Consider the following 17051-nt stretch of genomic DNA (forward strand, 5'->3'; position numbering starts at 1 on the left):
ATTCAGATGCAAGTATGCAACAGCCATAGGAGAAGGAGTACATACATACAGCAGGTAATTAAGCTAGCTACTAGGTTGGTAGATAGTAGTGTGCACAAAGAAGGAAATAAGAGGCCTGTAAAAATTTACAGTTGCACGCTTACAGCGAGGACGAGGATCGAGTTGGTTTGGAGCTGCTGGAAGTTTCTTTGTGAAGCACCTCTCTGAACTGATGATGCCCGAGACAGATTATAAAACGGGCCGGCCGGGGTTAGTGATCGAGTTAGGAGTAATTGCTGCGAGCGAGCGCAGCGACGATAGATGGACAAGCATAATAAGACGCTGTCGAGTTTGTCAGCTTGTTGCCGCGAGCACAGTTCCACCAGATTCTCTCCTCTACTCACATCCATCCTCTCAACTAACCGAAAAAAAAAAACAAACTAACGCGCTAGCTGCCAAAGAGGTTGATGATGCTTCTCAATTTGATGAATTAATCGACCAGCATCGTCGTCTCATCACCTTGCCTACCAGTACCAGGTCTGCTACTGCGATACGATGGTCTTAGGTGGCTTTGTGTCTCAAAGTTTAAAATAGCGGGCTATTGAAAATAGCGGCAACTTTTTTTCACCAGCCATGCAACTATAGCGGTGCTATAGCGGCGCTATGACAGATAGTGTTTTCATAAAAAATACATGAAAAACACAAGTAATTGATAAAAAAGACATAGTAAATATAAATTTTGATGAATAAAAATATGTTTTCATAAGTCTAGGTAACATTACTAAATACTAATATGACATTATAATATGGTTCATGAAAACTTTATTGTCCAAAATATCAAATTAGTTGTAACCGATAAATGATAATCTAGTCTAAGATAGAGTTTTGAGAGTCAGATTGAGAAAATTTACCATAGCGGCGCTATAGCACGTAATAGCGGTGAAATTTATCATAGCAAATGCAACTTAGCGGCGCTGTAGCGTGCAATAGCGGTGAAAGTTGTGATAGCGGAAAAAAGCTTAGCGGCAGTCCTACCAACAGTTATAGCGCCGCTATAGTTCGCTATTTTTTCTATGTTGTGTCTAGATAACCTCGTTTAGGGCTCCATTGTTAAGTTTGGGCTTATTTAGCTTAAAATGGTCCTGGCTTCGCTTCTTTGATGAAGATAACTTTATATTTGGCTCCAGCTTTACTTATTGGAGAAATGTTTTCATTCTTTTCTCTCTTTCTCCCTCCTGCCCTATCTCTCTTGCCCGTCTCGACACCTCCATCCTTGCACTGGTCCTCTCTTTTTTTTAAACAAAATGGGTAATCTTTCATTGAATCAACAGATCGTTACATAGAGAAGAAGATTAGGTAAAGTCTAGGGTCTCATGAAACAAGATTGAGTCACAAGACTGAAGACTGACCAACTGATCTAGTTAGAATGCGAGCTACCACATTACAACATCTACTAATATGAATAAAGTCAGAAACAATAGATGAAATTATTGTATCACACTCGATGACTTAATGTCATGGATGACGGAAGCCACCAGAGAGCAATCCCTTTCATTTGATTGGAGAGTTTGAGAGGCCCTCCTTCGCCTTCCCCACCCCTGTGTCGGGCCTCCTCCACTGATTGTTGCTCCTATGTTGTGCCCTAGCTCACCTGTTGGCGGCGCATGATGAAGGAGCAGCTTCGGCACCAACATCGATTCCTCCACAACTCCTCCTCTGGGGTGCAAGAAGGGTGGGCCCATGGGAGTGAGAGGGAGCTAGGTAAAGCTTGATATTCTATCTTCCCTCTCCTGCATGTAGTTCTCGTCACCATGATTTGTGGGGCTTTTTTGGTGAAGCTATTTGAGTTTTAGGTGTTTGGTTGGAGAGGTGGTGGAGTTGGTGGTAAAGCGCGCTCTATCAAACTGTATCTTTGTTAAACTGCCTCTTAAACTCATGTATTATGAATAGGCAAGGAGCAAAGTGTACTACACAGTAGTACTCTAATGTTCTTTTACATTATTATGTGTATGATGTTGCATACTCTTTCTGTCTCAAAATAGTCTCCATCTTGTATATTGATGAGTCAAATAATTTCAACTTTAACAAAAAAAACTCTTTAATATTATGATATCAAATAAGAATCATTAGGTTAATCACGCCATATATTTTCTTAGTAATCATATTTAAAGATACAAATATTGATACTATTTGTTTCTAAACCTAGTGAAAGCTATGATTGATTTTGACTCCTTGAGATATGAGATGGAGACTTACTAGTTTAGAACGGAGTGAGTAGTTTATAATTGAATGAATTAACGTTATACTAAAGACAGATTATATTTTCTATTGAAGTAAAAAAACATGGCTTGATCTTGAATGTGTTTTAGTTGGTCTATTTTCTAAAAAAAAAAGTTCGTACTATTGCAAAATCAAGTAGATGAACATGAAAGCAGTTCAACATATCAACAATAATATTTCAAAAAGAAATTAACAAAAAAAAATCAACCATCCTCCTTCGCGGCCGCCCTCGCCGGCGCCGCCCCACGCTCCTCGTCCCTCATCCTCCCCCAGCCCCACCTCCCCGCTTATCATCGTCATGTCGGGCACCGCCCCGACCCCGACCCCGACCCCGCTCCCGCCGCCGCCGCCGGCGGCCGCTCGCCCCGCGCGGTACGACTTCCTCAATTCCAAACCGCCGCCCAACTATGTCGCGGGACTCGGCCGTGGCGCCACCAGCTTCACCACCCGCTCGGATATCGGGCCAGCCCGCGCCGCACCCGACCTCCCCGACCGCTCCGCCTCCGCTACCGTGGCCCCCGCCATCGGCCGCGGGCGCGGGAAGCCTCCCGGCGAGGATGATGGCAGCGAAGACGACGGCGGTGACGAGGAGAAGGACTACGACGAGAACCAGAAGTTCGACGAGTACGAGGGCAACGACGCCGACCTCTTCTCCTACGCCGCTGCCGACGACGACGACCGCGAGGCCGACGCCGTGTGGGACAGTGGGAGAGCATCGACCAGAGGATGGACTCGGCCGCAAGTCATAGTTGTGGTGAGGGCAATTTAAATATTTGCCCCCCTTACGGATGGCTCCTCTTCAGATGCCCCCCTTATAAGTGCAATTATAAATTTGCCCTAGGTATCTCTTTAGTCATATAAATTTGCCCATTTCAGCTATGTGGCAGTCCAACTCATCATGCCAGCTTGGATTGGCTATGGGAAAAGACCCTTTTGCCCCTCCCTCTGTTTTTTTCTTTCTCTCCGGACAGAGAGCAGGCACCAGAGTAAAATTATTCCTCCCTCTGTATTTTTCTCTCCAGACAGAGAGGAGGCACCAGAGTAAAATTATGGATCGACATGTATACATGGCAGCAATATATATATAATGTAACATGCACCGGAGGCATACCATTATCAAAAGAGCACGGATGTCTAAGTTTGGTCATGGCATCCATACATAGTGATTAAACAAGTTCAAGGCGACACATAGTAGCTAAGACAATGGCCATTTAACAGTTCTAGACAACAAAAGTACACAAGATTCCAATAAAAAAAGACAAAAGACACTTCATGGAACAAAAGTCACAGCCTTGGATAGTCTCATTTTTTCTTGATCTTGGAGGCCATCATCTTTCTTCTAGGAGTCATCTTCTTGGGCACGACCTCCACAACTTGTAGCTCTTCTTCTGGAATAGGTTCAGCTGCACCCAACAACAATTTCCTGGAAAGAAAATATTTTTGAAATTAGAGGATATTAACTACAACAAGCACTGCTGGTTCAGCAAACTTATTTGTAGAGACAATACCTTCTTGTGCTTGGACCGGATGGGGAGCTCTCTGTACACACAGGTTCAGCAAGCTGAATCTCTGTATGCACAGGTTCAACAAGGAGCTCTCTATTGGCTGCCCTTGCTGATGCTTCAGCAGCTTCCATAGCTTCTGAAGCTCTAAGTTGAGCTTCTTCTGCCTGCAGCCTTGCCCTCACTGCAGCTTCTCTTGCTAATGCCAGCCTTGTCTTTGGAGTGGTTTGTTCAAGAGCAGGAATGTCCCCTGTCTTTGTCTTCTTCCTCCCAGGCTTCACACTTGTCTTTTTAGTTCTCTTTCTGCAAGAAAAAAAATAATAAATTGTTAGTACATTACTACATTGCTGCAACACCAATCATAAAATGTGTTCAATTTTACCTTTTCTTAGTTCCTGCAAAGCTACACTTCCAGCTACCTTCCCTGTGCCCGGTTTCACCACATTTTTTACATATGGATTGTCTAGTTGCCTTCCCACTTCTCTCAGCTGCTGGTTTTTTCCTATTTTTTGGTTGCCTGCCTGGCCCTCTCTTTTTCCCAATTGGAGGATGCAGATGAAATCCCTTATGCACTTCAGGCCACTGACTTTTGTCTGTAATATTTGCTACTATTCCATCATATGCAGCTTGGAACCTCTCAACAGAGTAGTAGGGATCCACATAGCTGCCCATGTTTGGTTGCCTTGTTCTGGTGATGACTACTAGTGCATGTGGACAGGGTTTTCCAGTAACTTGCCACTCCCTACAAGTGCATGCCCTCTGAGTTAAATAAACAACATGCCTCCTGACCTCTTCATCCTTATACAGCTCAGTGACTTCAGTTTGCTCAGGATGGCCTTTAGTGACCTTTAGTGACCTTCAGGTGGTGCAGCCCTTTGGAAGCTGCATTAAGTTGGTGAATTATAGCAGGTAGTATGCCAGGTGATAAGGCCCTAGAGATCCTTCTTCTCTTGGCAAACAGTACAACTAACTTCTCCCTTATAGCATCTACCATGCAGTGAGGAGGCAAATCCTTCAAGTCCTTCACCCAAGAATTCCAACTCTCAGCAAGGTTGTTGTTAATGTAATCACATTTGATGTCTGCACTGAATTTACTTCTTGCCCATAACAAACTATGATGGGCATCCAGCCACTTTGTTATTTCTGGGCTTGCTACCACAACCTTGTCAAAAAAGTATTTGAACCTATGTGGAGAGTAGGCTCTTGCTGCAGGCCACATATTTTTGGCATAAACCTCACCAGTGTAGTACTTCTTCATGTTCTCCATCAAATGTCTAAAGCACTCTCTCTGCTCTGCCCATGGAAACACTTCCTTGACTGCAGCTTCAAGGCCCTTGCATGCATCAGTGCAAATAGCCAACCTAGGGAGGGGCCCTATTGCTTTTCTTAGTTGTTCCATGAACCATGTCCAATTTTCTGTGGTCTCAGTGTCCAACAAACCATATGCTAGTGGAAACATCCAATTGTGCCGATCTAATGCTAAAGTTGCAGGCATTTGTCCATTCCACTCTCCATTCAAATGTGTGGAATCTATACTAATGTAAGGCCTACAACCATGTACAAATCCATCTATGCAAGCCTTGAAAGCACAAAAAAATCTAGTGAAATGCACTTTCCCATCAACTCCGATTGTGTCTATCTCTACAACACTGCCAGGTGACCTCAACTCTACCTCGGCTTTGAATCTATACAACCAATCATAAGAATCAGCCCACTTACCAAATAGTTTGTCCGCTGCCCTCTGTCTCCCATACCACACAGTTTGGTATGGGATGTCAATTGTGTACTTGTCATCAAGAAACTCCTTAACTGCAGCAGCCCCCATACTTGGTTTTTTCTTCAATAGAGGTATTGCTCTGTGTGCAACCCATCCTAAAGAAGCCATCTTTGTGTCCTCTCTATTCATTGATGGGCACTTGTGGTCATCACTGTTGATTTGAATCTGCACAACAGACCATACAGTGTTAGAAACATATGGTGTTACAAACATATAGTGTTACAAACCTATAGTGTCAACTACATAGTGTGCATAAACAAAAATGCAATGCCACCATCATTGTTCTCATTTCCAGCCTTTGTAGTAACCTCAACATCAATGTATGCCACCCTTTCATTCCATTTCTCCTCTATCATTTTCTGCCAATGCTCATCCCTTCTAATTTTCCATTCAGAGCCAATAGTATCACTATCCAAAACCCACACTGACAAAGTCTGGCTAGGTCCCCAAATAATTTTTGCAGACATATCCGCATGAAACTGAGCTGTATTGTACCCAACACTCCTATCCACCCACAGCACATGTTCTTCGTCAGACCTTTCAACAAGCCCACCATCCCCAAGCACAGCAGTATACTTACCAACCGTAAGAACTAGTCTAAATGCATTGCCAGGTTCGATCCTAGCATGAATATAAACATAAAAAAATTGCACAGTTAGCCCAACCATCTGTACTGACCTACAGTCGAAGTAGAGAGACTCACCATGGGGGGCAGTCATCAGGTTCCATGGTCACAGATCGGGATCGAGCACCTACTACATCACCCGCCTACGAACTTGCCTACATCAACACAGAAGCGTGTTCAACCATCCATTTACAGTAAAATCAAAATTCAACCCTAACCCTAGCTCTGCAATGTGAAGAAAAAAAGGGGCCGGCGAGGTGGGGAGGGGAGAGGGGTGTACTGCGCGACGAACCTGGGTCATGGAGGTGCACATCGGGGTCGGAGTTCCGGCCACCGTCCACCGTCCACCGGGCCTCTCTCCTTGTCGCCGGCCACCTGGAGCCGAGGGCGGACAGGGAGGGGCGCAGGGAGCCGAGGGCCGGACACGAGGGCGGACGCGGAGGGAGGGCGCGAAGGAGCCGAGGGCCGGCGGGCGCGTGGTGAGGCAGAGAGAGGGCCGGAAGTCGCCGCCGCCGTCGGGCGCGTGGGCGCAGAGAGAGGGCAGGGGCGGACGCGTCGCGGCTCTGGGGAGAACGCGACTCTTCGAAGCCAAACGCGATTCCTGGGGCGTCCTGGATGCGAACGCGTCCTCAAAACAGAGGAGGGGCAAAAGGGTATTTTCCCATAGCCAATCCAAGCTGGCATGATGAGTTGGACTGCCACATAGCTGAAATTGGCAAATTTATATGACTAAAGAGATACCTAGGGCAAATTTATAATTGCACTTATAAGAAGGGCATCTGAGGGTGCAAATATTTAAATTGCCCGGGTGGTGAGGGCCGTGGCACTGTGCTCTCGCTCAAGTTGGATAGGCGTGCCGCGTGCGGCTGGTGGCACAGAGACGCCATGGGCGCAGACTTCTGTTACCGATCTCACAGCTGTGGGTGAGGGCCGTGGCACTGTGCTCTCGCTCAAGTTGGATAGGCTGTCAGGTTCAATTTCTGGGCTCGCCGTAGTTGATCCCAAAGGGTATTTGACAGACCTGAAAAGTATGAAGATTACTAGCTAGCGATGCTAAGATTTCTGACATCAAGAAGGCGCGGCTATTGCTCAAGTAGGTGACACAGACAAATCCCAAGCACCCACCCGGTTGGATTACTGCTGCTAGGCTCGAAGAGATTGCTGGCAAACTTCAGGTTGCTCGGCAGCTCATCCAGCATTCCAGCGTGGCTGTGAGGAGTGTCCCAAGAACGAAGATGTTTGGCTTGAGGCGTGCCGTTTAGCCAGTCCAGATGAGGCGAAGGCTGTAATTGCCCGTGGTGTGATGTCAATTCCAAATTCTGTGAAGCTGTGGTTGCAGGCAGCAAAACTTGAGAGTAGTGATCTGAATAAGAGCAGGGTGTTGAGGAAAGGGTTGGAGCACATTCCCGATTCAGTCCGGCTATGGAAGGCTGTAGTTGAGCTTGCAAATGAGGAGGATGCAAGGCTCTTGCTTCACAGGGCTGTGGAGTGTTGCCCATTGCATGTTGAGCTTTGGCTTGCCCTTGTGAGGCTGGAGACCTATGACCAAGCAAGGAAAATACTTGACAAGGCGAGGGAGAAGCTCCCCAAGGAGCCTGCCATTTGGATTATGGCTGCAAAGCTAGAGGAGGCAAATGGGAACGCACAATCAGTTAACAAGGTGATTGAGAGAGGTATCAGATGTCTACAGAGAGAAGGAATGGATATTGATAGGGAAGCATGGTTAAAAGAAGCAGAACCCGCAGAGCGTGCTGGATCAGTTTTGACTTGCCAGGCTATTGTGAAGAACACCATAGGCATTGGTGTTGAAGATGAGGATCAGAAGCACACATGGGTTGCTGATGCTGAGGAATGCAAGAAGCGTGGTTCAATTGAAATAGCACGTGCCATCTATGCACATGCACTTACTGTGTTCCTTACTAGTATTTGGCTGAAAGCAGCTCAACTTGAGAAGAGCCATGGAACTGGGGAGTCACTTGATGCACTCCTCAAGAAAGCTGTCAACTACAATCCATTAGCTGAAGTATTGAGGCTTATGGCTGCAAAGAAAAAATGGTTGGCTGGGGACATGCCTGCTGCTTGTGCCATTCTTCAGGAAGCTTATGCTGCTATCCCCAATTCAGAAGAGATCTGTCTGGCTGCATTCAAGCTCGAGTTTGAGAACAACGAGCCAGAGAGAGCGAAAATGCTTTTGGCCAAGGCCAGTGAAAGAGGAGGGACAGAGAGGGTTTGGATGAAATCTGCCATTGTTGAGCGGGAATTGGGCAATGTTGGTGAGGAAAAGAGATTGTTGGAGGAAGGATTGACGCTGTTCCCTTTATTCTTCAAATTCTGGTTGATGCTTGGACAGATGGAGGACTGTCTTGGTAATGGAGCTAAGGCCAAGGAGGTTTTGAGAATGGCCTCAAGCACTGCCCTAATTGCATCCCTCTTTGGCTCTCTCAAACTAGCCTAGAGGAGAAGATTAGTGGCTTGAGTAAATCACGTGCTGTCCTCATAATGGCTAGAAAGAAGAACCCCGCTACACCTGAACTCTGGCTTGCGGCAATTCGAGCTGAGTTGAGGAACGGGAACAAAAAGGAAGCTGACGCTCTACTGGCCAAGGCGTTACAAGAGTGTCCACTGTCCAGCAAGTGGTATTCTGTGGGCTGCAGCTATTGAGATGGCGCCACGCCCCCAGCGTAAAGGAAAGAGTACGGATGCTATTAAGCAAAGTGATCATGATCCACATGTCATTGCAACCATGGCCAAACTTTTCTGCTTGACAGGAAGGTTGATAAAGCTAGGAGTTGGTTGAACAGGGCTGTTACTCTTGCTCCTGATGTTGGTGATTCTGGGCATTGTACTACAAATTCGAACTTGAGCATGGAAATGCGGACACACAAAAGGATGTTCTGAAAAGATGTGTTGCTTCAGAACCAAAGCATGGTGAAAAATGGCAAGCAATATCCAAGACTGTTGAAAACTCACACCTTCCTGTTGAGGCTCTTTTGAAGAAAGCTGTCGTGGTGCTTGATGTAGAAGAAAATATCAATCCCGCAGGCGCTTAGACTCAGTCTTTTTGCATGGTACCTAGACTCACTCTTTCTTTATAAGGTCCCAGTTCCTAATATTATGTCTGCTGTGTCAAGTGCCTAATTCCTAACGAACGAAGTTGAAAGACATTGTTCTCCACATTTTTCAGAGGTACCTGCCCTTTTCCCCCTCACTTCCTGATATTCTTTTAATATATGCAGAGTTGCAGACTGAACCCTACCAATTGGCCTCCGGTACTTTTTGCTTGCTGCTAGTCTGTTTTTTCCTTGTTTCATTTATTAAAGCATGTCGTTTTATTGCTTCAGTGTGATTTTTGAGGCTCAGTAGTGTTGAATACATGCCTGTGTACCGGACTACCGGTATAACATAGTGTTCTCACAAAGTATGAGATGGATATGATTTCTTCACGTTGAGAATCTTCTATTCTCATGTAGACATCACAATTTCGGTGGTGGTTCATAGTTGGCATTGAGATGACTAAAATGTCAGGAATTGAATTGTGACTGCAGCATTGTAAGAACAAAGAACAAATATTTAGTTTGTTTTTCCTGTATGAATGGATTGATTCGTTATGCATGAGACAACTATATTTGATATATAAACACATACTGGTTTATGGTGAATCTGACGTTTCGTTTTAGTAGGCTGAACTCTCTCTCTAACAAACTTTTCTATTTTATTTTAAGTCGGGAGCCATTCACAATTTATTTGCAGCGTTCTTCTTTGCAAGAACTGGAATGCTCATGCATATTAAGTTCTCGTGGAATCATGTTGGCATAGTATTACTTGCAGCTGTTATAGTGGTTGTAATAGTAAAGAACATATTGCCATAACCATTGTTGTAAAGGCATTTGGATACAGCATCAGAACAGCTTTTGCTGTAAGTATCTGTATTCTGTCAGTTAGTTATTCTCCATCAGTATATTTGCAACCTTGAAATGTATTTTTAGTTTTTTACACTTCCCATCAGTATTAGTCTAGACATGACAAGAACAAGAGGTGGTTAAAAGTCAAATCTTCTTATATACTGCACATCATCAGGCACGCTGACGCGCTAAACAATGGAATTCAAACTTTCGTTTGCGTGCAGTGGTAAAGATATGATATACCATATGTTTCTGGTCAGAAACTGTACGTAGTACTGTATGCGCTACTCCGTACAGTGCTACTAGAAAAGCAAGGACGAATAATGTACGAAGCACGCAATGCGAAGATGCGCGTTTTTTCCGTGATCAATCGATGAGGTTGTATATATTGGCTGAGCGCTTGGACCAGCAGGCATCCAAAGTTGCCAATAACTGACGACGACGCTAGCTGGGTACGGCTCCAATAGGGAAGCTAGCCCGCGTTCAAGTTGCACCGATGACGAGGACGACGACAACGAGAGACGAAGACGACCGACGACGACGCCGTCGTCGTCCAAAACGATGGATGGATGGATGGAGAGGTAGCATGGCTCGGTCGGCACGCGCGCGCGCATTATTTTGTTGGTGGTCCGCGGGCACCACGGCACCCGTGGCCGCGATGCCAAATCCTGGTTGAAAATATCCGATCCGCTAGATTGTATTGACTATTGATTGACTCGATCCTGGTTGATTACGATTGTTCGCCACGGCGCGCGCCGACGCTAAACTGAGCTATCGTCGACTTAGGCTATGTTTGGTCTGTGGAGTTATTCGGTGCTTCCTAACATTAGCGGAGCCTGAAGTTTTTAGGAGCCCGGACAAAATTTATTGTATAAGAATATTTAGCTAAAAAAATTATAAAAATCTATTTTGATATAAAAAAATTTTCTTTATGAACTTGGCCACGAGCCCGGCCGGCCGTCCGGGGTGGCCGGGCGGTGGCTCCGCCGCTACTTCCTAAGATGATACAGTATATGAGTTTATCCTATGAATTTTTATCATGAATCAATCCATTCCTTATACTTACATATACTAATTATTAACTTATGAGAAATAAAATAGTGATGAATCAACTCATATTATTCTACAAAACTAAATACAAAAAGTGAGAAGTGAGAAGAAGGAACACACCCTTATTCTCGATCGTCGTCTTTGTGTAGTCGTGGGCACGGCTTCGATCGGATGGCTCCAACAGTCGATTTGCTTAAATAAAATTGCTTTCACAACAAAAAAATACTTAATGTCAATTTGCTTTTAGCTCGTGGTCAGTTTGTTGTTATTCAAAATAGTACCATGGTCTGATTATTGTCATAGTATAAAGTAAGAGCCTGTTTGGTTGAGTGCAGTAAAGTTTACCGCCAATCACATCGAATGTTTGGACTCAGGTTGCAGGCGGGCTCATTCACCGCCGTCCGCTAACCCGCGTCGCTTGCCGCAAAGTTTGTTTGTGGGTTTGCGGTCAGCCGCTAAGCTATAAACTTCGCGGGTAAATTTTCCGCGGACATAACAGACTAGGCTGCTAAATCCGCGAGACCTGCTGTACTATAGCGAAGACTACGTGGATACTGTCTCTCTCTCTCTCTCTATGTACAGTATCTACACATATTGTAAGAATTTCGAATCTATAAACTAAACATTTATATCCAGTTAATCGACGAGCACAACTGATATAACTTTGCACTGATTATTTTAATTTTCATATCCCGGCTATCTATATATTGTACGTTCTCAGATATAACAACATCAAGAAATACATGTATAGAAACAAAAACACATATCCTGTAACAAAAGTTATTATTACTAAATAAAGACATAACGTATATATTTAGTCTTCACTCTTGCGGGTTCTTGTGAGGTTGCTCGTTTGCCCAACGGGCTTGGCGGGTTGGCAGTCACTGGACCACGAAAAAATTGCAGCTGGTCCGCAACAGCCACGAAGCCGAGTTTTGTGGGGCTACAAAACTTTAACAACCCCAAACCAAACACTCCCTAAGTGGTTTCGAAATAGTACACTAAGGTGGGACTGAGCGTCCAAGAACAATTCTTCTGGCCTATAGTGTGCCGCTAAGACGTATTGTATTAAATATTTTTTTGCATCTTAATATAAAGATGCACAAACCTTTTAAGCGATCGAGAAAAAAAATTATCTATAACTTTTATTTAGGTCCAAGACAAAATTATCAAGACAATCCAAACTGACCTGTTGCCTTAAAACTATGCTTAGAGTTTTTGCAAGAAATCCTCCAACAAAGGCCAAACTATACTTCCTACGATCCACACTCCCTCCTAGATCAATATCCGAATAACTCACGATTTCGAGATTTTATATATATGGGTGTTAGCTGTTAAATCTTTGATGTCTTAGTGTAATAGCATAAAGCTTTCTATTTCCAGTAGACCATATGTCTCTAGATTAGACTGATATATACACCATGCATTCTAGTTACAAATGCCAAGTTTAGTTTGTAACTAGACGAGACGAGCATAACTTGCATAACTAAAGGTTTTGGAGTTTGGACAACGGAAGCATATGAGCTTTCTCAGTAGGCCACACGTTGATGGATGGAGCCTAGTACACATACACATGAATCAAATTGAGATAACCCCCAGTCCAGTCGACGCTGAGAATGAGATGCATATGGCCATGCATGCACTGCACCCGTCAGTGAAGGCGTGCGTGGACTTCGCGGAGAGGATGCATCATGAATCATGCATGCATGATCCATAATTCCATATCCTGCGTCCGGCTTGGGCGGGCCGGTGCCCACCACGCCACGCGCACTAGCTAGCTAGCTTCCCGCCGCAAAGCGCACGCGCGAGCGCGATGCATGATCTCCCACGGATCCATCGATGGACGACAGCCACTTCTCGTTCTCCCGTTGCCCCGGCCGGCGCTGCTGGAGTGGCGTCTCACACATGCTTGCCCGGCCGGGGCTGTTGCAAAATGATCAAGTTTTCGAATTATAAAAAGAATACAACTAATTGTACAGTTCATATTCAAATCTTACGGCATATGTGTATAAAACATTAATAAAAAGAATATAACTAATTGTATAATAATTCATCTGTAATTTATAAGATAAATCTTAAGTCTAGTTAGTCAATGATTAGACAATAATTACTAAATAAAAACAAAAAGACTATAGTAGTATTATTCAAAACTTTTCATGAACTAAACCAGACCCTGGCCTGCCTGCGTGCGTGCTTATAAAGAGCAAAGATTCCCGGTAATGCGATCTCTACTGTACCTGAGTGTGACATGATGCATGGCGCAAGTGTTGCTTTAGCTTATGGCTCTGGATCTCTCCCTCTCCGACCCATGCATCCACCCAATATGAGTGACGGGTTGACATTTGGGAAAGTCAAATCATATCAACAACAAATGGATGCCTGCCTGCCTGCCAGATCCAAGAGCTATGCTAGCCAATGAATGATGCACGTGGATTAAACTGTGCTTATTGCCATGTCAAATTCCACTTTGCATGTAATGGGTAAATAAACAACTCCAAATAGAGAAAGCATGATTCCAGGTTTATTCTGCAGTCCATCCACCTACTAGCTGTAGCTGCCCTGCCAGGTGTTCTCGCCCATTTGACATTCGCAGCAAAGTCAACCGAAAAAAAAAAAACCCAACACGGAACTGAACGAACAGCGGCTCGAGTGCCAGCCCAGTGCAGCACGCAGGCACGGATATATCGAAGAAGAGATGTGTCGCCTGTTGCGGCGCTGGGCTGGGCGACACGTACGTGAGACGTGACACCAGTACTGTGGATTAGGCCTGCACAGAGCGAGCTAGCGAGGTTGCGTGCGGGATCCTGACGCGATCGCGATCGATCCGGCGGCCGCCATCAGCCACGGCGAGTGCCCTCGGCAATCTATCTATCTATCTATCTATCCAACGCGGGCGGGCGATCTTCGTTCGTGCCCACCACCACCACCACTCCCGCAGCAGCGACGGCGCGAGCGAGAGCACATGCATCCATCGCCGCCGCCCGCGCGGCGCCCGCCGTCGTTGCGTTTGACTTTACACCTCGCTCTCTCGGCTCGTCGCTCCGTCGCCCGCCGCACGGCACGGCACTACACATCCACTGCAGTCTGCACGCGCCATATCTATCTATCTATCTATCGATAATATATATAATAATACATGCTACTGTGATGACATACACACGCCATGCCAAAGTCAACCGTCTCCGTATATATGAACCCTCTCCCGGTCTCCCCCCACCTTGGCACACATACACACGCACGATCCATCGCCATGGACTGCTCCAACGACTGGGACCTGCAGGCGCTCGTGCGGAGCTGCGGCGGCGGCGGAACGGCAGCCGCAGCAGCGTGCAACAGCGGAGCGGCGCCGACGGCGACGAGGGGAGGGTACGACGCACCTTCACGGGAAGCTGCTGATGATGCTAGCGTCGTCGTCGGCGGCGGCGGCCGTGTGGTGGCAACGGCGGCGGCGGGACAGGAATTCCTCGGGCAGCCGGTGGCGGCGTGGCGGCGCAACCTCGACTACTTGGACCTCGTGGACCACGAGCTGCTGCGCATGCCCTTCTCCATCACGCCATCGTCGTCTCGAGAGACAACGTCTGGTGGGGCGCCTGGGCAGCAGATGATCCGGCAGCCCAGGAGGCAGCCCGGCCGCAAGCCGGGGGTTCGCACTCCCAGGGCCAAGAGAAGGTACAATACATACGAATACGACTTGTCGACTTCCATTTCATTTGCGGTTCATTAGCATGATTTGTTTGCATGCATGATCGACGAACTGAATGATATTGATGCATGCACACGCATGCTTTGTATCAGCAAGAAGAGGCAGGTGAAGAAAGTGGTGTGCGAGGTGCCGGCGGCCGGCGGCGGCGTCTCCTCGGACCTCTGGGCATGGCGCAAGTACGGCCAGAAGCCTATCAAGGGCTCACCCTATCCACGGTATATACGTGTATTGTTTGTTTCCACATGTACAGTCCATGCATAAACATCTAGAAATATGATAGCTAGCTAGGTTGCATGATGCATCTGGAATTCTAATCCAACTTTTGTGCATCCATATCATCGTCAGGGGATACTACAAGTGCAGCAGCCTCAAGAGCTGCATGGCCAGGAAGCTGGTGGAGCGCAGCCCGGCCAAACCCGGGGTGCTCGTCGTCACCTACATCGCCGACCACTGCCACGCGGTGCCCACCATGCTCAACGCACTGGCCGGCACCACGCGGAACAGGCCGGCGGCGGAGTCCCCCGACGATGGTGACCACCATCACCACCAAGAACACCATGACCACGAGACGTCGGACGGGGCGCCGGCGGCGTCCGCCGATAACAAGCTCGACGACGACGGGGCCGACGCCGCGTCCACCATGACCGTGGAAGAGAACGACGCGTGGCTGGTGGATCATATGGCGCTGGAGGACGACGTCGTCGACGGCGACTGCCCATTCGATGATTTCTTGTGGCCGTTCGATGACGACTTGGATCAGTTTCTCGACGTCGACGGCGGCGGCGTTCTTGGACGCCGGCTGTCGCTGTAGCTGGGGACATGCCGCCCGGGCAACTGATGGATCATCGTTAAGCTATATATTCATTGTTGACTACTGCAAATGGATTGCATATATCTTCTATGCTCTATCTGTAGATGTAGATAATCTACATCTCCTTCAGCTGGGACCTGGGAGACAGGTTGGCGTGTAGTAAGCGGAATGCATTGCGCCTTGCAGGTGCAGCGCCGCAATTAGACGAAAATGCAGACCGTGTACATTTGACCGAGTTCTGCTGATGTTATGGTGTTTTTGTCAACAATCTCTCTCTCGTCCTTGATGGAAGAATAAATTGATTTATTTATTGTTACACAAGCACGCACGACACGGCCATGATGTTTGAATTGTTTATATATCCAAGTTCGTGGATGTGGCGACATGTATGCTCCCTGTGTCCTGTTGCAAACTAAGAGGACACTTTGCTTTTGCTTCGTAAAGTAATTTTAAAAGTTTGGGCTACTGCTCAATCAGAGCTATGAGACCACCAACTAATACTCCTACTAGGGGTGCAAAGGGGTAATGCACCTCCAGACCTCTTTATAGTTCAAATATTTATACTATTTTTTAATTTTTTTTGGAGAAATAGGTGCACGTAATTATCACTCATTTGCACCCCTAACTCCTACGCATTCTTTTCTTTCTCTCTCTCTCTCTCTCTAGTGTTTTCTAACCTTAAGACTGTCTTTCTTTGCTTTAATAAGTCACTGCATGGGTTTCGGCCCCTACAGATCCTTAAAAATTAAAGAACTAATACTCCGACACAAGCTAGTGATTGTACCTGTTAGAAGTTCAAGGATAATTATTAGGAACTCATGCTCCTACATGAGCTAGTTATTTTCGCCCTCTCCCATTTATCCATTGTCTGTGATATACTATTTATAGTCATTTTTTACATGGCGCCTTCATGTGTTTTTTTTGGAACACCTCCATGTGTTGGGCATGTGGTTAGTTAAAATAATAGCTTAAGCTATGTGTTCAAAATGGCATTTGAAGTTGAATTACGTTTATGGCTTCCTACATTTATGCATAGCAGAGATATGTTCTATATATTCGGCACACATCATACTTTGTATAATAATTTATAAACATATGTATGGGTACTTTTATTTATGAAGACAGATATAAGTAATTTGGATGCATGTTTAGGGTTCACTTTATTAGGCTAATTTTATATACGGAAAATGTGGGTAATTTATCAAATGTCGCAAAAAATACAAAAGGTGGGTAATCTATCAAATGTCTTTGGAGACAAGAGGTGGGTTATCTAGATTCCTTTTTTAAGTAAAGGTTGGGTATCTAGATTCCATATTTAGGAAGTTAGTTTCTATTAATTTTAAAATGCCATAGCTAGGTAGTTTAGGTAAAAATTCATAGGTTATAGTAGACTGTTTTCATAACGAAAGAGGTGGATAATTC

The 17051-nt window shown here is 45.8% G+C and overlaps 1 protein-coding gene and 1 pseudogene across 1 annotated transcript; both read left to right on the top strand.

Annotated features, from left to right (window-relative positions):
• Positions 2558-9213, top strand: LOC8064744 (annotated as a pseudogene).
• Positions 14049-16017, top strand: LOC8064748 (WRKY transcription factor 22). The gene is made up of 3 exons (XM_002440290.2): positions 14049-14784; positions 14911-15033; positions 15164-16017. The coding sequence occupies exons 1-3, from the start codon at positions 14279-14281 to the stop codon at positions 15627-15629; spliced, it is 1095 nt and encodes a 364-aa protein (XP_002440335.2). The 5' UTR covers positions 14049-14278; the 3' UTR covers positions 15630-16017.

Source organism: Sorghum bicolor, chromosome 9, assembly GCF_000003195.3.
Source record: "Sorghum bicolor cultivar BTx623 chromosome 9, Sorghum_bicolor_NCBIv3, whole genome shotgun sequence".
NCBI classification, from domain to species: domain Eukaryota; kingdom Viridiplantae; phylum Streptophyta; class Magnoliopsida; order Poales; family Poaceae; genus Sorghum; species Sorghum bicolor.